The sequence below is a fragment of the Misgurnus anguillicaudatus genome, chromosome 20 (assembly GCF_027580225.2).
Source record: "Misgurnus anguillicaudatus chromosome 20, ASM2758022v2, whole genome shotgun sequence".
Taxonomy (NCBI): Eukaryota; Metazoa; Chordata; class Actinopteri; order Cypriniformes; family Cobitidae; genus Misgurnus; species Misgurnus anguillicaudatus.
Window position 1 is genome coordinate 28,518,749 of NC_073356.2, and position 23,991 is coordinate 28,542,739.

The 23,991-nt window shown below is 38.3% G+C and overlaps 1 protein-coding gene and 1 non-coding gene across 4 annotated transcripts in view; one reads left to right on the plus strand and one right to left on the minus strand.

Annotated features, from left to right (window-relative positions):
* The first annotated feature begins 1,713 nt into the window (after positions 1–1,713).
* On the plus strand, positions 1,714–1,785 carry trnap-agg (transfer RNA proline (anticodon AGG)). Its single transcript has one exon. It is a non-coding gene; the product is annotated as a tRNA-Pro (tRNA).
* A 536-nt stretch (positions 1,786–2,321) lies between these two features.
* grb10a (growth factor receptor-bound protein 10a) overlaps positions 2,322–23,991 on the minus strand; it is a 55,113-nt gene continuing 33,443 nt past the window's right edge. Inside the window, exons 6-18 of one of the 3 annotated variants that reach the window (XR_012359766.1) lie at positions 16,433–16,589; positions 14,012–14,127; positions 13,199–13,273; positions 12,723–12,860; positions 10,032–10,142; positions 9,705–9,803; positions 8,316–8,393; positions 7,627–7,743; positions 7,461–7,527; positions 7,268–7,355; positions 6,692–6,785; positions 5,176–6,514; positions 2,322–4,902 (exon numbers count right to left, since the gene is read on the minus strand). Coding sequence is in view for 2 of the 3 variants with exons in the window: in XM_055220412.2 (XP_055076387.1) it covers positions 6,368–6,514; positions 6,692–6,785; positions 7,268–7,355; positions 7,461–7,527; positions 7,627–7,743; positions 8,316–8,393; positions 9,705–9,803; positions 10,032–10,142; positions 12,723–12,860; positions 13,199–13,273; positions 14,012–14,127; positions 16,433–16,589; positions 17,336–17,380 (1,332 nt within the window). In the remaining variant the exon portion in view is untranslated. Of the gene's footprint in view, positions 6,515–6,691; positions 6,786–7,267; positions 7,356–7,460; positions 7,528–7,626; positions 7,744–8,315; positions 8,394–9,704; positions 9,804–10,031; positions 10,143–12,722; positions 12,861–13,198; positions 13,274–14,011; positions 14,128–16,432; positions 16,590–17,335; positions 17,493–23,991 lie in introns of those variants that run through there. The other 2 variants (XM_055220412.2, XM_055220411.2) reach the window with 2 other exon arrangements.

The following is a 23,991-nucleotide window of genomic DNA, read 5'->3' on the forward strand; positions in this document are numbered from 1 at the left end:
TCTGCACATCTAAGTTTTAACCAATGGTTATCTAACGACAGTGTTTTAAAAGCAGTTGCTTAGGCCTACCGCAGATCCACTCGTTTCTCCGGCCTCTCTAATTACTTTTTACAATCGCTCACTGACCCTGCATGCTCCCAAAGAGCCCGAAAAGTTGTTTGAATATGTGATTGGGCTAGCCAAATGTCAAAAAAAAAGAAACAATGGGCTCCTGATTATGGGCCGGTCTGTCCGGAAAAAATATTTTTAAGATTGCCATTTGGGACAGGGCCAATGAAGGTGTGCTTTTGGCGCTGCACGCGCATAGGATTGTGGGTGATTTCATGCATCCTTTCCTGTATATGGGATATTTTTCGAACGAAGGACTCAGTCCTTGGCTGAAATTCCGAGGATCCTCGACATTGGAACAGTCCTTCGACTGATGTCGATGACGTAGCATCCTCGAAATTCTGGCTTCAGAGGATCCTTCCTTGACATTGAGAAATGGCTTGTGTCTTAAGAACTTTTAAGAGCAATTAGTTAGTGCTAATCAGTCTTACTTTCAGATTGAAATTAGTTAAGTTCAGTCTACAGTTTTATGTAACTGACTTAAAACAGTTATGATCAGTTTTGGAAAAAAATTATGGCTAATTTGTAAGACTAAACAGTTTATGCAACCAACCATTGAATGTGTCTCATTTTGTAATCAGCAGAGCTAACACACTTAATTAACTTTCTTCTGCTCATGATGGGCTGCACAATTCTAATAATCAAATGTGACCCTACCTCTGTCATTTTTTTTGTGATTTATTGTTTTCTACATAAAAGCACTGTAGTAGATGAAGAACATTCTGTTATATCTTTACTGAGTAAGGGCATGCCAAAATTGAAATCAATCAAACTTTGATGCCCCTAATCTCATAATTAAATTATGAGACGTCAACCTGGATTTCATGTACATGATCACATAATCAAATTTGTGTTTTACTTTTACATAAAAGAAAATGCACGTGGATCTATGTAAAATTCCCAAAATTGAAGTTTGTGTTGAGTAGTATGTTGAGCTGCTAGTTTCAAAACACTGAGAAATATGGGCTCGTCCGGCGAGCGAGAATTATACCCACGAGCCGATACATTACACACCTAACAGTTGACCTTTAAACCACAATGTTCCGACTGTTTAGTTTTCAAGTGTGTTATTACGCCACCTAGTGACGTGACAAAATTTCATGGTATAAGTTATAAAGGAACGAACTATGTTAACAACGTTGCAGTTTACTGTGTACATCACGTTGGTACGGGAACATTCTGTGGAAATACAACCTTGACGTTTTTAATATTGGCTGCGATGGGTCGGTTAAGTCTGAGAAGTTGGATTGGTTCCTGTACGTGGACAAATATTTATACAGTTTATTTTGCACACATTGCTATATTCCAGTCACAGCCAGACAATTACGGGCAATAATTGCTGAAAATCAGTGTTATCTAATAAGACTTACTGTTGGTGTTCATATAATTTACGTTCTTCTGTGATCGATTGATTCACTTTAATGACTTACGACATCAAAAACACCTCAACATTTACAGGTTAATGACACCAGATGGCGCTAGTGGACACTAAACAACACCAAAGCTGCAAACTAGCGGTCCAAGTATCCCACATTCAACCACTTGTCGGATGCACTACTTCTTGTAACGTGGCATCTCATACACTGTAGAAAGGGATGTTTAAGAGGCTCGTTGGTCTAGGGGTATGATTCTCGCTTAGGGTGCGAGAGGTCCCGGGTTCAAATCCCGGACGAGCCCAATTTTACCTGTTGCACAGGTAACCACACGGCCAAAACCCACCTACTGTGCAAATTAATGTATAAGTAGCCTATATTTTGTGAACAAAGTAGCTTATGATGATTTCCTTAAAATTACTTGTATATAAGTACTTCTAAATTACAGTACTAAAGTGATGATAGTAAAAAATGTTTTACCATAATTTCAATTAAAATGTTTAGTCTGATGTGTCCCTACAAAAAAAAAACAACACACACATCTAAAACTGGCATAAGCAGGTAGCTGGTTTAAGGTGGCAGTAGCTAGTTTAAGATGGTCCTCCCAGCCTGGCAAAGCTGGTCTTCAATCCAAGACCTTCAAGTTTTTTTTCAAGTTCAGCTAGGTCATCTTAAAAAGTGACTAAAACACAGCTAAACCAGCTTGCTACACCATCAGAAACCAAGCTAGGAGACCAGCTAAAACCAGCTCATGCTGTTTTTTTCAGTAGTGTAATCAATTTAAATGTGTACATCTATCTTGTCAATGCTGATGTGGAAGAAAGACAACATAGACATCTGTAATTTAATACTGTAATATATACTCTTTATAAAAAGACATTTGTGACATAAAAATGAAAACACAATATAAGCTAAAAATATGCACACTGGTACAAGTCGAGAGGGAATATGCATAATCTGCCATTTATGCATAACATCTTCATTTTGTTTTTGGAGCTCACCACATTTATATAGTAATAGATGATGTTTAATACAGTGTTAGATTCACTACCTCTCCTCAGGCTTCACATACTTAGAGAGCTGTTTTCTGTATTTTTAATAAACACCGTTGCACGAGAGCCAAAACATGCATGTGAAAGCTCAACGTTATCCCACAGTAGTTGATATTAAGCAAGACTAACCGAAGTCTCGTCTCCACAGTAGGGAAAGAGAGCCAAGTTGATATTCCTCACATGTTTGACATTTCATAATGAAGATCCACATAACAACAAAGGTTAACAAAACTAAGCATCACCCAAACGTACACCTAGCACGGAACAAATCCGACTCTGCCCGTGTGTATTCCAGTTAAAACATACTTTGTGTCCAGGTGTCCTTGTCAAATTCATGCATGCGGGAATTGTGACTAAATTTGATTTGATAAGCAAAAGATTAACTAAACCATAATGTGATAAAATCAACCATGTTGAGGCTTCCATTGACCACATCTTAGAATCCCTGACACTACATACATTGAGCTTTATAGTGTTCATAAAAATAAAGCAGATTTGTGTATGAACAGAAAAAAAATGGTGAATTAACATTTTGAAGGGATAGTTCACACAAAAAAATAATAATATTCTGTTGTTGCAATCAACATTTCTTACATAAAATTCAAATTTTTTAGGCTTTATGATCAAATGAATGTTATAGTAACAAAATAGGTGGTGTAGTTAGTTAATAGCAGATTTTTATTATTTTTGGGTGAACCATCCCTTTAATGCAAGGCACAACGTAAGCCTTGATTGACAGAGCCTAGTAGCTAACATCACCGAGATGAGAAACATGCTTAAAGCGTTCATTTAAGTTAAACACGGCGTGGCTTTTACATGATAATAAAAACAAAGGTGCTTATGTGGTACTATAAAGTGTTTCACAATCATAGTGTGCATCATGCACACTCTCGTCCTTCAGGCGTGTGTGGTTCTAGCTCAGCAGTATAACAGTCGGCTGTCAGAGTTAGCATAAAAAAAAAACCACGAGAGGTTGACATAGCTTAGTCTTGCTGGGCCAGTGTTGGAAGGGTAACAAGGCGGACGGCGAGAACAGAACAGCGCTGCTGTAGACAAACTACCGAAGTGACCGTATACCAGCTATACCTGCTAAAAATCTTGTCACGGGAGCTAATCTCCTCACGCATTATGTCACTCGGCTTTATAGGATTACAGACACACCCACGAGACGTGACTTTGCAAAACCTCTGTCTCTTTGTCAGAGCGTGCGATCGTACGTGTTCGTCCATACAGATGCATGATCTGTTCTGGCCTGTCACTTTAAAGATTAACATGGCTCAAGAACAGCACAGTGATTTGAAAGGCAGTTATTAAGCTTCGGGTTACACTTATACACTAAGTTAATTAAAAAAGTAAGGAGCTGGAGGATAAAGAATGACCCTTGAATTGTGATCAGGGTGGGCTACATTATATAAAGAGGGACGGGTCATGTTTTACAGGCCTTTTGAAGGGATAGTTCACCCAAACATGAAAATTCTGTCATCATTTAGTCAACCACAAGTTTTACAAACCTGTATAAATTCGCTTCTTTAGCTGAGCAATGTTTGTAAAGAAACAATTTTGTTGCACCATTGACTTCCATAGTATTTTTTCTAGTAATGGTGCTTCAAAACTGCTCCATGAAAAACATTGCTTGAAAATATTTTCCTTTCTTTTCAGTAGAAATTAGGGAATGAAAATTATACAAGTTTGTAACAACTTGAGGGTACGGAGCCCCTAAGGGGACATGGAGCAAAAATTAAATAAAGTTTAGTTTCGCGTGCGCACGTGAAACTACCGCGTGCTCACGTGAAACTACCACGTTTAGTTTCGTGTGCTCACGTGAAACATTCGCATGCGCACGTGAAACTTTCGTTTTCATGTGTACGCGCAAAAGTTTCACGTGAGCTATTGTTTGCAAACTTTCGTGTGCCCACGCGAAAGTTTCATGTGTGCGCACGAAAGTTTTACGTGAGATATTGTCTGCAAACTTTCGCGTGCGCATGTGAAAGTACCGCGTTTAGTTTCGTGTGCTCACACGAAACTTTTGCGTGCGCATGTGCGGAATTTTTGCGTGCGCATGTGCGAAACTTTTGCGTGCGCATGTGCGAAACTTTTGCGTGCGCATGTGCGAAACTTTTGCGTGCGCATGTGCGAAACTTTTGCGTGCGCATGTGCGAAACTTTTGCGTGCGCATGTGCGAAACTTTTGCGTGCGCATGTGCGAAACTTTTGCGTGCGCATGTGCGAAACTTTTGCGTGCGCATGTGCGAAACTTTCGCCTGCGCATGTGTAAAACTTTCGTGTGCTCGCGCAAAGCTAAACTTTCTGTGCATGAAGTTTCACGTGAGCACTGAAACTAAATTTGAGATTTTTTTACTCCAATGTCACCTTAGGGGCTCGGTATGAGGGTGATAAAATGATGACATGTGCGAAACTTTTGCGTGCGCATGTGCGAAACTTTCGTGTGTGCGAAACTTTTGCGTGCGCATGTGCGAAACTTTTGCGTGCGCATGTGCGAAACTTTCGCGTGCGCATGTGCTAAACCTTCAGCTGTGCATGTGTAAAACTAACGTGTGTTCGCGCGAAGCTAAACTTTCTGCGCATGAAAGTTTCACGTGAGCACTGAAACTAAATTTTAGATTTTTTTTACTCCAATGTCACCTTAGGGGCTCGGTATGAGGGTGATAAAATGATGACAAAATTTTCATTTTTGGGTGACCTATACCTTTAAGATCTAATCGAGTTTCAATGTCCATAAATACAAAAATACTATATGCGAAAATGTTAATTCAGACTAAAACGGGCCATAGACTTAATCCAGCCGACCTGTATCACATAGTGCCTATTGCATCATTTCCAAAAGATAAAAATGAACTGGTCTTTTAGCCCTGTACCCAAAAATCTCCATTCCTATTTTCTGTTACACAACATTTGCACTACAAACAAAATCTGTGGCATGCTGTTGGTTACCAATGTAAAATAGTTTAAACTTTTGTTCTTCCTTAAAAACAGTGGTACGAGTTGTATTAAGTAAATTTGATGTGGTTATAAACAGCATGCCACAGATATTGTCGACAGAGCTTAAGTTTTAAAACTTTAAGACAACGCTTAACTATCTATTATGCTGGTGAAGCATAGCAATCAAGTATTATTCATCGAAGTGCAAGTTTGCTACCCCTTGCGGCTAATTCCTCCCTGCTGACATAAACAAAATGAACTATGCATGATCGGTTATGTTTTACGGCTGTCATTTAGGCTTGCTCGAGTAAAACCTCAAATAGTCAAACTGTCTGTAATTCAGTTACGCAACTGCAGGATTCGATTATAGGATTTCCCCAGAAAGAGCGTAGATGATTACAAAAAATTAAGAAAAAGAAGAGAAACGCTGGAGGAAGGCAAGTGGGTAACAGTTGCTATTAGCTCAGGATGAAGCGGATCACCTGTTTTCAGCTCGAGAGTGCAAAATATTCAAGGTAGGAAATAACGTAATACATATCAATCGTCATCAAGTAATTTTTGCAATGCAAGTCCTTGCAGACACATCATATAAAGATAAAACTGTCCTGACTGATCATTAGTTTTTATGCGAGCATGGGGGAGGTCTTCCGTCGGGTCCTACATGATGAGCGAAATCTTGGACATCTCCACCTCCTCATCAAAACCACAGGACACGGTCGTCCAGGATGCTTCATCGTGTCCCGAAATGTTTCCATGCTTTTCCAGAGCGGGAAAAAAATCTTTTTATATGCATCAGCTTATTGTAAAAAAGACTGGAAATTATAAAAACAAAACAAAATCCAGTTTCTCCGATACACTGCTGTATGAGCGTGTATAAATCAGGAAAAGGGAGGGGTCATAAGGCCACCATGGTGCAGGGGTGCTTCAGTTTGCACGGTAGGACACCCCTGTTGAGCTGGTAGAACTCTACCAGGTGGATCAGGTCTGTGAACTTGGTGGAGCCATCATCAAGACTAAAAAAAATCTGCCCGTCCTCTTCGATCTAAAGATGGATAAAGATAGAACATTAATTTCACATGATGAAACATAGTAATATTGGAAAAAGTTTAAATTTAACTTCATCGAAAAATATAACTCTTTTATCATACCATACTTCATTAACAAGACACATACTATTATTTCAAAAACGTATTTAGTGTGTATTACTATAAAGACTCACAGGTAAAATCTGAAAGTGTTTAATCTTCTGGTGATGGCACAGCGTGAGAACAAATGCTTTCGGGTTGCTCTGGCTGTCCCTCAATAGGAATAACCTACATAGCAAAAAAAACTGGTTATTTTCACTGCTATTTAAAAAAAATGCATTTAAAGGTGCAATGTGGGACTTTCAGAAGGATCTCTTGACAGAAATGCAATATAATATACACAACTACATTATCAGTGGTGTATGAAGGCTTTACAAATTAAACTGTATTGTTTTTATTACTTTAGAATCAGCCATTAATATCTACTGTACGTGCACCGCCGGCCCCCTTACATGAAAGTCGCCATTTTGTGCCGCCATTTTTCTATAATAGTTAACATCATCTCGGACGATGACAAGTTTGTCCATAGCTTCACTATGCATTTCGAAAAAAGCATAAGTGAAGCATAGGTGAAGTGTAGACTAAGCTGTTTATTGCAGTTCACAGTCTAACCACTAGATGCTGCTAAAAGTCCCACATTGCACCTTTAAAGAAGCAGTTCACCCCAAAAAAAAACTAAAATAATCACTAAAACGTGGTAAATGTCATACCCATCCACTTGGCCCTGCTGCATTATCATCTTGTGAGACTCCTCCCTCATAATACGGCCATGAAACCACAACTGTGTCCTGTGGATGACTGTAGAGATGAAGTAAAAATATAATTAATTTGACTGCTATCGTGATACGTTATTAAAACTTTCCGATACTTAAAGAAGATTCCAGTTAAAGATGTAATGTTCACCTGAACTTAGTGGTGATGGATAAAGAGGACTTGGGCTCCCCAGCACATTCTTTCTCGGACCCCGCTTCTACAGAGAAATTATTATAAATGAATAAAAGAGATGTATAAACCCTTACCCATTACCAGCAATTTACAAAACACGTAAATACTGTATGATAGTACTCACTCTCCAGGTATGTCCCTCCTCTATGGCGGCGCTCTGAGCCTCCACAGGGTTGTCAATCACACGACCAGTTCTGCCTGAGAAATCCATCGCAACCAGCGAATTCTCCGAGACACTCCGCTGTATTAAAAAAAAACACACCGGGTGTCAGTCCTTTGCATTGGAAAGAAAAGATTTACACAACCAAAAGTAAGGATGTTAAGCACAAATTAACTATAACAAAGGTCACCCAAAATTCAACATTTATATACAGAAAGCCATGTAATATAAAAATTCACAATGTCTCCTATAAATAGCTTATAAGTATCATTAAACCTCTCAGATTAAACCACTACAGCAGTAAATGCCTTTAAAATGAATTCTTATGTAACCTCTATTAATCCTTATAGTGACCTCAGTATTACCATGGTTTCTCCTGTAGTTGTACCATTAGTTCTTAATGCAAGTAGTTATAAATGAATATATACAGGTGTATGATTTAGGCAAGGGTGTATTATAATACAAGGTGTAGGCAGAATATTTATTGTAAACCACCAATAACACCGGGGAAACAGCATTGACTGGCAAACAAAAACACATGACACTTTTGCCCAAAATACTTTCAATGCTTTCGATGCATTTTGTCAGTATCTGTGTACCCTTGGAATTGAACCCATAATCTTATAAGCTCATAAGAAGAGGGCATCTCTTACCACAGGTGTAGAGAAGTTTGAGATGGCTGCCTTTCTCTGCTGTGGTGTCTTGTAGTTTTGATATAGCAGAATGCCAAACTGGAAAAAGTGCAAGCGTGAGTTAACAGACGAAAGTATTAGAAGGGGAGGTGGTTCAGATTCAGTGGCGGCAGGTGACTTCTTTTTCGAGGGCGCTGGATGTGAAGTTCGTCACAACATGTATGTAGCCCGTAATTTGTGTGGTTTGTAATTTCAAAATATGAGTTCTGCGCGTCGAGTGATCCTGCATCACGTCTCTTGCCAGATACTCGTATAATCTCATGCGTAATCAGAGTTTACTGTTAACGGAGTGTCTTGCGTGTATTTTGTGAACGTGAGCGTCTCTTTTATCATAAACGGTTTTTGATGCGTGTGCAGCAGGCACTTATTTTGACAAAACACGTGATGCACATGGACGCAACAAACACATATTTTGAATTTGCGCCCCTCGGATGAGCATTCACGAGCCGCCACTGTTCAGATTTGTGAAATTTGTCGACTTGTAAATATGTAATGCTAAATTATTTGGCTATGTAAACGTCTCACACCCAATGTTTAATTTAAAACATGACTCCTTTACTTAAAATGTCTTTTATCTAGACCAGTGCTTCTCAATTATTTTCTGTCACGCCCCCCCTAGGAAGAAGTAAACATTTGGCGCCCCCCAACTCTCCGCTGCGACTGTAAATAGTATAATTTGTCTATAAAATTACACATCTGCAAAACATTGTATCTTTATTAACATTAAAGAAAACACAAAAAAAAGAAATATCGATCAACTTACAACAAAGAATAACTTTATTAACATTGTTTTTTAGTCTGTAACAGAAAAGACTTAAAATGCATCAATTTGCCTGAAATAAAAAATCAATCCTTATTTAAAGTATAATATTTTTTGACCATATGATACTAAAAAAATTACATTAAATATAATCAATAAATAATAATAATAAACTCAAGCGGCTTATCAGCGTGATTGGGGTGTAATGTCTTTAAGTGACGGTGCAAAAAAAATCACTTTCTGAAAAAGTATTTTCCCCGGGGTCTTGCGCCCCCCCCCCTGGTGTCGCTTCGAGCCCCCCCTGGGGGTCCCGCCCCACTATTTGAGAAGCACTGATCTAGACTATAGATCTGATTTGGTGTGAATTAGTTTGTAGATATTTTTTAGTTTAAAAATCTGGTTATGCCTGTTTTTCATGTCAAACATTGAGAGCTGCTATATAATGAATTAACCTGAACTCTGTGATGGTTGGGGTTAGGGAATGGGGCAGGTAAGGGGAATAGAATATACAGTTTGTACAGTATAAAATGCATTACGTCTATGGAATGTCCCCACAAAACATGGAAACCAGAATGTGTGTGTATGTGTACCTTTAACAGTCTGAATGCTGTCATCCAGCACGTACGGCTCTGTTCGTCCTCTGCGCACAGCATCTTTAGCTCCTTTAGTTCTGTCCTGCCCTTACTGGGCTGTCAATCAAGCAAGATATCTACTGTCAAATCAAGGCACTCAAGTTAATAAGGACTAGCATGCACTGTACCTGACAAGGCAGTGGTAGTTATTATATAATTGGGGGAATATGTTTTTTGTTGTTTTGGTAATTTGAAGATCATTCCTGAAAAAGCAGGTTGACATCAGACTGAAGTCATTAGATTCCGGTACATTGCGTACCGTAAGATATCACGCCGCCGGCTCACCTTAATGCAGAACTGGTAGTCTGTGGGCGCATTGTGCATCTTTTTGCCGGTTGTCACAGTGAAAATGTTGCTCTCCTCCAGGTCGGACAGAAGCTGCAGGTGCCTCGGCTCCTAAACAACCCAATTAAAAGTTTAGCGAAACATTACAACAACTCTTATAGATAGCCTAGCATTGAGACTGACATTGTCTTTTTTAAGTTAAAGTTAGTGGGGTTCAGATATTTTGCAAAAAAATTCTAATTTTAATAGCCTAAGTAAGAGTAATCTCAAAACTCTTTAAATAAGAAAAATGAACATCTTTTGCTTGACTGACAGCATGAACTTGAGCTGGAATGAGTATGCAGCAAAAAGCAGCTCGTGTTCTTCAAGGAATCATGGGAATGTGAACCACAAACATCTGACCTTTTGTTCAAATGAGGTAATATGGTCAACATGTCACAAATTTGCTAAAATTTGATTAGTGACCTAAAAATTTAATTACATTCACATTTATTTAAACACTCTCAGAAAAAAGGTACAAACGTTGTCACGGTACATTTTCAAAAGATCCTAATATGTACCATTTTGGCAACATGTACTTCTTACCAATGTGTACCTTTGAGATACAAAAGTATACTTTTTAAAAAGGTATCCCCCCAGTGATTTCTTGTACCTTTATTCTGAAAAGTGAATAGAGCGTTTTACAATGCTGCACTACATTAATTACAGAAAAAAGAAAACACAGAAAGCTAAATTATTATCGGTAAATTATTAATTAATACCCATTATGATGACACTTTACTTGAAGTGGTGTGCATAAGAGTGACATGACACATTCATAATCATTACATGACACATTTTTATGCACGTTTATGACAGTCATTAAGTGTCATTTGTTCAATTATGTCATTTTTCATGCAAAGATGACACTGTTTAAGATGTCCTTGTTATGACAACTTGACATAAACCAATACAACATCATTTGTCATAAATTGTCATAAACATAAACTTAAGAAACTACTTTTATGGGTTAACATTACATCAAACTGTCATTTATATGTCATTAAGTGTTAATACTCTTTCAAATAGTTTTATAACAGTATCATTAATATTTTTCTTGACCTCAGTTACACTGAAACAAATTAAACTTGTCATTAAAATGTCAATAAGTGTTAATACGATGTCAAATCATTTTAAATACCATAACAAAATGCAACAGACATGTCAAACGATTATTTCACTTTATTTTATATTTAACTTCATGTAAGTGAACAATACATAAAAAAATTTCCTCAATACATAAAAAAAACTTCCTCACACAGAGGATTCTGAAATTTTATGACATAGAAGAAAAAACAAACAAAATATTTCATTATTTTAATTAATTAATTTAATGTAATGTGTTTTTGCAGCAATACGGACCCAACGCTGCATGGTTTAACCCATTATTGTATTGATTTCATTTAATTTTAGGAGAATTGGTCTCCAAATGCAATTAAAAATAATTTTATCAATTTTAATTTTTATTATTATTGGATGATGGATTTTATTTCTCTAACACCTGGAGGAAACTTAAAAAAACACTATGAACTGAAGAATATTTATGACGCTGTTATAAAACTGTTTGACAGAATATTAACACTTAATGACATTTTATTGACAAATTATATTTGTATAACTGGTAAAAAGTGGTCAGTTTTAATGTATTGGTTAATGTAAAGTTGTCATAAAAAAGACATCTCAAACAATGTCATCTTCGCACCAAAAATGACACAACTGAACAAATGACACCCAATGACAGTTGTCATAAATGTGCATAAAATTTCCCTTATGTTCATGAGTCATGACACGTGTCATGTCATGTTTATAAAGGTGTCCTGTCAGTCTGATTGTCTGACGCCTCCATTGGCACTTGAAAAGATGAGACATTTTTGACTTCTACCAGTGACGCCATGTAGACGGATTCAGTTCGGCAAAGCATGACTTCACCCATTCAAAGTAAATCAGAAGTATTACTAACGCCCTGTGTGAATGTACCGTAGGACATTTAAATTATCTAAGATATTACATTATTTAAAACATTTTTCTATTTTAAAGGTGCAGTGTGTAATTTTTAGAAGGATCTCTTGACAGAAATGCAAAATTATATACAAAACTATATTATCAGGGGTGTATAAAGACCTTTTTATAATGAACCGTTATGTTTTTATTACCTTAGAATGAGACGTTTTTATCTACATACATACAAAGAGGGTCCCCTCACGTGGAAGTCGCCATTTTGTGCTGCCATGTTTCTACAGAACCCCTTAACGGACAAACTTTTTTACCAAGTTGTCGCCGACGATGACACGTTTTTCCGGTGGCAGCTACCGTAGCATATATGCGTTTCAAAAGCAAGGGGTGAGCAGTGGACTGAGCCATTGGTTGCAATTCGCAACCTCACCACTAGATTCTGCTAAAATTTACACGCTGCACCTTTAAGTCAAAAATGTGTTGTTTTAAAATGTTACAAATCCTAATATGTTGTTAATTTTCAGAAATTAAATTACTGTAGATTCACAGATTTTCTATTTCTTTTGAGACTTATTTGCATTACAGCAACATAACAGCTGTTTAAAGTTGATGTGAAAACATGGTTTTCCCAAAAGACGTGAATAAGGATTAAAGCAGTATGACTGAAAATCGTAATATTAAATTATAAAAAGTGCTTGCCTTAGACATTCCTTTGGTTGAGTAGTACAGACCAGAACGGCGCAAGAACATGTAAAGCTTTTTCCAAGACTTGCGTCCCGTCTCTTTCAAATAAAGGAAGCCCTGGATCTCTGGACAGCTGCTGGAATTCAAGAAATTCTGCGAAAAGCACAGCACCATTTGATAAATGACTTCTTCAAACCTGGAGGCCTTACATGCTTCAATAATGCAGTTTCTCTAGGACACAAGCATGCGCGCAAAATAAAAAAAGTGAGGGCTTTTATTTTATTAGCCGATTTTTACTTTGTTTGTTTTTTGGCCTTCCTAAAAATGGCAGTTAAGAGGGGTAACAAGAAATAACACAGGAGAAAGAAGGGAAAGGGACCACAAGCCAGGACTTGAACTCAGATCTCCTGAAGCTCTTTTGCCCATTATGACGGAGCTCTTCCCACTATACTATTGGCATGGATAGCTTATACAGATTTTATTACTCTCACCTTTAAGAGCTGTGACTGTGGAACCGGGCCGTTCGATTCCTGACACCACGCTACCATCTGCTCCGGAAAGAAGTTCTGTGAAAGGAATGGAAGTGAAACATTATAGACCATCTGCACCAAAAAATGCCAAAAACATAACTGCTTAATAAAACAGAACCAGGTTTTAATTTATACATGCATGAGCCAAAACTTTAATCAACGTCACAGATTACCAAGAAGAACAAGTTAAATAGACTCAGACTAAGATATCCCAAATGCTCAAACACACCACAGATACACGCAATGCACATACCATGCTCAAGCACAGGATCAAATACGATTAAGCTTTTGAAAGAAGTACAATTTTTTTCCAAAGACAAGCGCTCATAAAGCGGGATAAAGTAAAAGCTCAAAGTCTTTATACTGTAAGGTGCTTATTCTACAGCAATTCAAGTGTACTTGTCAAATGCCTTCAGTTAAAAGGTGTTGAAAACTGGTTCAGAGGGAATAAAAGCAAGTTAGATGCTCAGTGAGGCGGAATGTGTACAAGCTGTTCTTGAATGGCTGGAGATGGATTAGACAAAGAGGTTGTTCTCCCATATTTAAAACAAAAATGTGGGAACTTGTCAGGTTTTGGTGATATTTACATATTTTGGGGATTTGCGGGTCATGAATTAAGCTCTCATAAGCTTGGTTATCGAGGATAATCTGACTTTAATTTTGATGGATTTAAGCTTGAAGCGGTGGTCTGCAGACGGAAGGAAATACATGGGTGGGCTGAAGGCAATGACTGCGGTTGGTGAAACCCATACAAACGCACAGGCTGGAACTCACCAATGGGCTTCTGAAAAACTCGTACTTGGCGTAGTTCTTCCTGAAGAGGAACTTGCTCTCTGGGGACATGCAGGCCTGGACCTGGACCACCCGTTCGTGATCTTCTAAACATCTCTCTATATACAAATAAACACAGAAAATGTAAAAGGCATAGGAAGGGTGTCACACAATGTCTTAGCCGAGTACGATTTAACAGCGGCATGCTAGATGCAATCTCCTTTAAACAAATTGACTAGATATGGAGACCAGCTAAGATCGGAAAACCTCTATCAATGATTGGAATACATAGAGGAGCATTTAAAGTATAAATAATATAGATATATGCAAGGAAACATTCATCTGGTGCCTATTTTTAAGACATTTGACAAGTTAGGTGTGCAGTTATCAAACAACAATGCACACCCGTGGAACATTTCTCAACCAATCAGAATACAGCATTTAACAGACCCGTGGTATAAATACATTTATACCAAGGGCCTGTTGAATGCTTTATTCTGATTGGCTGAGAAATTTTCCATGGGTGTTGATTATTGTTCTGTAAACCACACACGTACCACACATGTCAAATGTCTTACTGTGGGTTCACACCAGCCACATTTGAGGTGTCAAATTCGCGTCTACCGCGTCTAGTTTGCCGCTTGAACATTTTGAGTTTACCCCCTTCATTCGCGCGTGAAAGCCGCGTGTAAAATTCTAGTCATCGAAACATTCACACGGAAATTCGCGTCATGGGAGGGGTTTCTGCGACTCTGCTCACTTCCTGTAATCTTCCTGTCACTACTAGAGCAAGCACCTGATTGGTTAACGTGGCGTGGTTTTTCCACCAAAATCCCGTGGCAACGCTCAATTCACGCCATTCGCATGAACTAGATGCTCTGAACTAGACGCGAATCTACTGCTCTGGGCTAAACGCCTCATTTGCGCCGCGAGACCTCCAGACGCACATCAACGCGTCTTCATATTCACTTAACATTGAAATCACCTGCGCTTAACGCCTCTAACGTGGCTGGTGTGAACGCAGCATTAAAAATAGGCACCAGAACGATTTTTGTGGGAACCGTGGTATAAGAGGAATAATTGACTCCGGTCCTTTGAATTATTTGAAAATAATGCACACCCGCGGAGTAACGCCACTACGCTTCGCATTGTGCCGCATTACCACCTTGGGTGTGCATTATTTTCTTATAATTCAATGGCTGTCGTCAATTATTCCTTACGTAATGCAGAGATAGCACAATTTATTATTTCAAATAAGCAATGTAAATATATTCATCCCTATACCATGTTTTCAAAATAATTTTTAATACTTTATAAAATAAAATAAAACTGAAGCTTCAAATTATTGTGCAGTGATCTCTGTTAATAAAATTAATATGCAGCACTATGTGATCCTAAAATGATAAATGATCTAAATGAACCCTATATACCGTATATCACTTGTTCAAAACCCCATCGAATGCATCTGTTGTGTATCTGACCCCCATCTACTAGTTTATCCTTCAACTCAAAAGAGAGAGAGTATGACTCTGTGTTTGAAACAGAAGAGCGAGCGAGGCATTGCAGGGGATGAGGTCATGTATTTAGCTTGACTGCACTAAGGACTGATGGCAGCAAACTCAGCAGAGCCTCTCGGCTAATGGCTTACGTAAGAGCGACGTTTCTAGAAGGTTTTCGGTTACGTTGACGGCCCAACGTCTCCAGAAGTATCAGGGGAGCGTATCCAACTACACCGCATAATGCACAAACTCTAGAGATCATAGCCAATCACGTCACCTGAGTAAATGATACCGCACCCTGAACATTACGACATCATACAATGTCACCGCACATTGCGGAGAATGTTTTCTGTGCAAAATTCTTTAATATATGCTACACTAGTAAAACTCACTAAGATGAACGGCTTTTGATCTCTTACTAGAGCAACCACTGCATCTCTAAAGGTCAGTAGGAGTTAAATCTGTTTAGGATGATTTAGGCAGGGGTTAATCTGTAATCTGCCTGTGAAATAGGCAGCCACACGTGTCGACATTGATTGCCAGTGAGATTAAGTACTACACCGCAGTTTTTTCGTTAAGAAGCATCTGCATATTTAACATTTCTTCTTTAAATTCTTATATTTGCAGTGCTTTCCAATACTAAACCCCAGGCTACAGCGCACTACCTTTTAACCTGTTGCACTCTTCTAATAACAAATGAACCGTGTGTATGTGTGCATGCAGCCATGCATGGGGTATACCGAGCTTACTGTAAGGCTTTAAATGAGAGCAAGTATGTTTGTATATAGAGTGTGTGTTTAAGAGTCTGGGCTTGCTGAAAGGTGATTTCCTGTTCGAGTGAGTGCACAGCGTCCCCAGACAGAACAGCATGTCCTCCAAGACTGGGTGTGTACCGTACACAGATGCGTACAAGAACCTTGCTTACCCAGACCGAGGACGGGGTGATGCTCCACCAATGACCAGCAGTTGTCATCTAGACAGTGGTTCTTGTAAACCAGAAACTGGCAGACATCTCTGGCCGTCATGTCGGCAGGAACCTCCACGACTTTTCCCACGCCATCCTCGCTGTAAACCTTGACGATCTGGTGAACGCACGAAGATCGTAATGCATGATGTAAATCGAGGGCAATGTTATAATTTGATTATGCAAATATAGACACACATTCATACAAGTGATACATCTTGTACTTTGGCATATTAACATAAAACAGGAGAATGACTATCAGGTGAATACTGTTGATAGATGTGCACAAGTACATAGTAGAAACACAAACTTTTTATTTACAAAAAGTGATGCCCAAAAGATGTGAATTCTCAGAGAAAAGTTTTGTATATATTTTGGGATGCTCATTGTATTGCTGTTACGAAGTATCCACACAAAGTCTTATCACATTTAAATGGAGCATGGCATTTTTAAGCCCGGCTCAAACATGCACGCACATGAGGATGTGCTCTTTTAGAGGACTGAATTCACAAAAATGCCAACGGTCCGAGGAAAGATATTAATATAGACATGTTTTCACTCAAGTACGTGCACACAACCCAAAAAAATCGAATTAAATATACAATACATGCAACAGCGCATCGCAAAGTTTTACAATACAAGCTTTTAAAGGTTCACAAACTCATGCACGACAGCAAACGTTTACATCTTTAATTATTACAGACGCACTTTTTTACAACTTGGCAGCATTGAATAAATCTATAATTACGAGCTTTTTTAAACACATACTCTTAAGTGTTAAATATCAATATCAAGTGGCAGAATGTATCTGATTGTCTGTCTGTACAGTGTCGGTCTATGATTAGTAGCTGCTGTCAGTCTTACCTCGCCTGCCTGATACAAGCAACAGTCCAACGAACACGATGGCATTTTCGCTCTGACACAACCTCTCTCGCTCACGCAGAGAGAGAGTGTGCGAGAAAGAGAGAGGGGAGGAGAGAAGAGGAGGAGAGGATGAGAGGAGCTAAGAATGGGTTGCTGAAATGAGAGAGGGACATGGAAAAGGAGCGAGAGAGAGAGAGAGAGAGAGCGACAAGGAGAGAGAGAGAGAGAGGGAGAGAGAGAGAGAGAGAGAGAGACTCAGCTGACAAGCTTATACTAGATTAAGCAGTGAGAAACAAACTGAGAGAGAGAGAGAGAAAGAGAGAGTGTGTGAGAGAGAGAGAGAGAGAGAGAGAGAGAGAGAGACACAAGAAAAAGTATTTGGCAGTTAATTTTTTGGTAAAGTATGAAAGCTGGGATCTAAAATGCTCCAGGGGCATCTTAACACGATTTCTTGTAAATTAGATTTTTTTATCAGACTTATTGGATTCTGTTAACAAACTGGTATTTCTAAATGACCTGAGGCCAGGATTAAGCAAAAAGATTTTAAGCAAAAGTATTTGATGAACATATAATAAGTGCCGAGAACGGTTAATCCTCTGTTAATTATTCGGTTAATATCATCATCTTTTTTTTGACAGAAGTGGCCTTTAGAGGCTTTTGCATCTGAGCTCCTTAAAGGATAATTCCATTAAAAAAAAAATCCATATAAATTACTCACCACCATGTCATCCAAAATGTTGATGTCTTTCTTTGTTCAGTCCAGAAGAAATTGTGTTTTTTGAGGAAAACATTCCAGGTTTTTTCTCATTTTAATGGACCCCAACACGTAACAGTTTTAATGCAATTTAAAATTGCAGTTTCAAAGGACTCTAAACTATCGCAAACGACACATAAGGGTCTTATCTAGTGAAACGATTGTCATTTTTGGCAAGAAAAATAAAAAATATGCACTTTTGAACCACAACTTCTCGTCTTCCTCCGATCCTCTGACGCGCCAGCGCGACCTCACGTAATACATCACGCCGAAAGGTCACAGATGACGAATGCGAAACTACGCCCCAGTGTGGAGAAAGAGGAGTGTTCAGACGTTGTTGTATGTGGAATGATACAAATTAATGTCTTTGTGTCAGTTCATTGTATAAAATGGTCCATAAATGTGCGTTTCATATATGTAACATGTGACCTTTCGACGATCTTACGCAATTACGTGAGGTCGCGATGGCGCGTAACACAGCCGGAGGAAGACGAGAAGTTATGGTTTAAAAGTGCACATCTTTTATTTTTCTTGCCAAAAATGACAATCGTTTCACTAGATAAGACCCTTATGCCTCGTTTGAGATCGTTAGGGTCCTTTGAAGCTGCGTTGAAACTGCATTTTTAAGTGTTGGGGTCCATCAAAATGAGAAAAATCCTGGAATGTCTTCCTCCAAAAAACATAATTTCTTCTCGCCTGAACAAAGAAAGACATTTTGGATGACATGGTGGTGAGTAAATTATCTGGATTTTTTTTTTTAAAGAAAATTGATTAATCCTTTAATTATCATTACTAGCTAGTGATACAACAACAAACAGGCTGAATAATCTGCCAATATTTCATTTTGAGGCATTGACTAATATCGGTACAAACTTATAATTAGATTTGCACATAATAACATACATTACAGCGTTCAGACTGCACATGTAAACAGCCTAGCGCAGCATCTCAGAAACGACATTTAAAACTTAACGTCACCCAATAAAAAAATTATCATATCCTTCTTAAATGACTTTTACGAGTCAACAAAGAATAATGCAAAAAAACTGTCTGAGGCTTTATGCAGCTCACAGAAACGGCTTTTTTATTCAAATCTGGCTGAATCCAGGCAATTTAAGCAAAGTATTACTATTAGATGTAAATGTGACCTTCCTTCTAATGTAAATTAGATAATACTGCAATAAAATATATCGTCGCTGCCTGATGAAACTCACGTATGTCCAAAACGGTAACTTTTCAGAAAGTGAAAAAAACACCGTATATCAAAAGCAGTTGAATGTAGCATTGTCATACTTGGTACGGCATATTTACATGTAACCATATTCTTGCCAGTGTCATGATATAATCCACATTTGACCAAAATTGAGTTTAAATGGACATGCGTGCATATTTTACAGTAACTCTGATCGATACGCGTTCTTCCGATCATTAATTAGAATGGCCAAGTCGCGTTTCGTATTGACAGATGAATACGCTCAGTTTATTAAATAGCCTACGTCTTGGTTAAATACGCTTACTTTATTTAATATTAATTATAAGTGTATTAAATGTCTCTTGCAAACCATTAAGGGACAATGAATCAATACACTGACATGGTAATGCTACACAACAGGGGCGTCAGTTTGGGTTGAAAAGTGGTGGGGACAAGAGATCTTATAAAAACATTACTGCAGGACGGGAAAAATATTGAATAACGCGCATCAAAAATGGGCATAGCGTAGGCCAGTCAACAACAAGAAAATACTCAGCATAAATTTATAAACCCTCAACAATGTCGAATGCACACATCACACATGTAACAGTCCCTGGAACACCAGCTCAACCGAACAATGCCAAAGCACCATACCGTAGAAAACAGCAGCGCGTTTAATAAATGATTACAATGAATTTCATTACATATGTACAAGAAAACACACCATAAGCATACAACACAACATATGTGACACTAGACCACAAAACCAGTCTTAAGCATCGCTTGATTTTTCAGAACATTTTAACCAAATGCTTTCAAAAAGTGGTGGGGACATCCCCAGCGTAAATATCACCAATGCTAGACAGATACTTTGTTTGCACAGTCCTACCGTAATTAAGTAACTCATAGATGTTAGTCTGGCGTCCGGGGGAAACGTTTACCTCGATGAAGGAAAGTCATTGTCATGTTTATTCGGCTATATCCAGTGCATAGGTTCGATGAAACTTTACGAGACCGGCGAGATGCTTCACAGGCGGAAGATATGCGGCGTGATTGACAGCTTTGACAACAAACGGGTACGTGAAAATCAGATGACATGATTTCACAGGTTTTCATTGGCTATTTAGGTATGTGACGCATACTGTATATGGAAATGAACCTGGACATTCAATCTGTCGAAAAATCTCAAAATCGGCAAAATGAACATACGTGAGTTTCATCGGACAGCGACGATATAATAGTTCTCCATAAAACGCTCCCAAAATGTTTCTTAAATAAATACCCAATGCATTATCCAAAAATTACAATTTGTATTTTATAAATGTAAATGCAACAAGAGTGTGCCGTTACATTTGTCCACCACCGCCAAATATTCAAGATGTATGAAACAGGTTTAATAATCATAATTCTTCATCCATACCACCTCTCTCTCTTTCGCTTTCTCTCCCTTACATCTCTCACTTTCTGCCCCTCACCAAAGTCATATTCTCTGTGGTTCTCAAAAAGTTTTGAGACAGAGAGCCACGTCCAACTCTCACGACACACACACACACACACACACACACACACACACACACACACACACACACACACACACACACACACACACACACACAGACCGAGTGAGATTTTGTTCTCATTCTCTTTCACTTCAGTTTCTCCCTCGACGTTTGGCTTTGAACTCCACAGCCAAAGAAAATCTTTCCCTGTCTCTTTCTCAAAACTCAGCATATCACAAGCGAAAAGTGTTTCTTAAACACACAACCGAGTCCAAATCCCAGTAAAACCCCTACTCCCACAAAGCTACACCAGGGAAACGAGTCATTTTTCTTAACCGCTGACACAAAATGCTCACAATAACTTCATTCACATACTGTTTGAACTTCATCTTTAGGGAAAATAAAGACAATAAATTCTGAAACCGATCTGATGTTATAGATCAGGACAAAAACACTGGAGGTCAAGTTACAGGCCACTAAACCAAAGCAAACCATTCACACAATGTAAACACGTATACAGCGTATTTGTGTCGAATGCCCTTTTCTATAAGCTTTATGACGTAGCGGTATTTACTCAGTGTTGTCAGTATGCATCTTCATTGTCGTGTTCCTGTTTGTTCTCAACTGCTCGCTCCCACCTCGGCGGGTCACATGGGAGGTTTGTTAAATGTTAAATAAAGCTTTTTAAACATTCTGAGAGGGTCACATGGTAACAAAGTGTTTGTCTTAAGTTAATTGAGGGTTGTTCAAGCATTGTTCTCCGTTTGTCTAAAGGGGGAAGAGGTTAACCAAGCAGGGAAGAGAGGTTACAGTTACATTATTTCAGTGATGTGACAATGCATATCGTACAGATAAACAGTAGAGATGCACGAAACAACATTTCTGTGCCGATTCTGATATTCAATTACTGTACTATAAGTCGCTCCAGAGTATAAGTCGTATCAGTCACATTAGTCAAAAATGTGTTTTGAAGAGAAAAAAACCATATATAAAAGTTGCAGTGGACAGGGTTCCCACACCTTAGTTAACTTCAAATTCAAGGACCTTTCAAGGACTTTCCATAATGTCCAAGAACCTCAAATTAAAAGGACTAAATGTGGGGACACATTTCAAGTGAGAGCAAGGTTACATCATGTTACCTCTTTTAAGATAAATTGTTACAGTTCCCTTTCGAGGGAACTCGCACTGCGTCACTGCGGTATCACTTTGGGGACGCCTCCAGGGGTAAGTGTGTCTGAATGTGTATATCAAATTCAACCAATGATGAGGCTTAACGACAAAAACAGGGTGACGTGGGAGCCAGGAAGTATATCGCTATCTGAAATATTGCCAAAGATGGCATAACAGGGACGCAGGAAGTATCAGGGTTCACACGGATCCTTGAAAGTTTGTGAATCTAGGGAAAATAATTCAAGTTTTTGAAAATATACATACATACAGGTCATTGAAAGTGCTTGAATCTATTTTATGCAAGAAGTTTTCTGGAAAAAAATCCAAATTATTCCCCGTGCAGTGTAGGATAATTACATAAAAATTCTAGACTTTTAAGCACACGTGCTAAACTGTTCGCTTTAAATGCTTATATATTCTGTATGCGAATGTTGATTCATACCAAAATGCTTTTTTGCATAGTTGTGTTTGACACATGAAAACGTCTCGGGTTACGTATATAACTGTTGTTCCTTGAGAAGAGAACGAGACGCTGTGTCTCTCTTGCCATACTTCCTGCGTCCCTGTAACGCCGTCTTTGGCAATATTTCAGATAGCGATATACTTCCTGGCTCCCGCGTGACCCTGTCTTTGTCGTTAAGCCTCACCGTTGGTTGAATTGGATATACGCATTCAGACGCACCTGGAGGCGTCCCCAAAATGTCACCGCAGTGACGCAGCGCTTGTTCCCACGAAAGGGAACTGTAACAATCTATCTTAAAATGTAACACAATGTAACCTTGCTCTCTTGAAATGTGTCCCCAGACTCCCCACATTTAGTCCTTGAATTTGAGTATTGGACCTGGAAAGTTCTTGAAACGTCCTTGAATTTGAAGTTAACTAAGGTGTGGGAACCCTGAAGTATGGCAAGGGAGATGTAGCGTCTTGTTCCTTTCTCAGGAAATCATTTTGGTATGAATTAACATTCACATACAGAAGATATGAGCATTTAAAGCGAACAGCTTAGCATGTGTGCTTAAAAAGAGAAAAGAGAATCTAGAATTTTTATGATATTATCCTACACTACACAGGGAATAATATGGATTTTTTTCCAGAAAACTTCTTGCATAAAATAGATTCAAGCACTTTCAATGAACTGTATCTATTTATGTATATTTTAAAAAACTTCCCAGGGCCTTGAATTTTTCCCCCCAGATTCACAAACTTTCAAGGATTTCAAGGACCACATCACATAATCCATCGAATTACATAAATACTCTTGCGGCTGTAGACGGTAATGGTTTCTCTTGGTTCATATGAAATAATTTTGACGTATAAGTCACATCTGACTGTAAGTTCCAGGACCTGCCAAACTACAAAAAAAGTGTGACTTATAGTCCGGAAAATTCGGTACTTGGAATGACATCTAACAATACGATAGATATCGATAGTTGATTTAAAAAAAAAAAGGATTATATCGTTAAATCTTATAAATGCAGAGCGAATCAGACGGTTTTTGATAGCAAAGAAAAATGCTTTTATTTGCAGATACAGATTATTGGCCGATATATCAGTGCATCCCTAATAAATAGTTTTTTTTTATAGCTGGTATGACAAATATACAGATTGACAGTTGAATAGGAATAGAAATATAGATTAGTTGTGTATATAAAACATAAACAGATATACAAGATAAACAGACGTGTATTTTAACTGTAAATGTTTTTAAGATCATACATTGTAAGAAAAAATGGTCAAAATATGTACCCCAGCTGTCACTGGGGCTATACCCTTTTTAAAACGTACAGCTTTGCACCTAAAAAGTTCATATTACTGTCTCAAATGTACATATTGGTACCAAATGCATTCACATCTGTACCTAATGGTCCATATTAGGACCATTTTTAAAGGGTACTGCCCCAAAGGCAGCTAGGGTACATATTTTGACCATTTTTTTTCTAATAGTGTAATACAAACTGTACTAAATATATTCAAGTGTGAAATAGCCGTTTTCACTCAGTCTTAACACAAACTACACTAATCTTTTATATACAATCCCTAA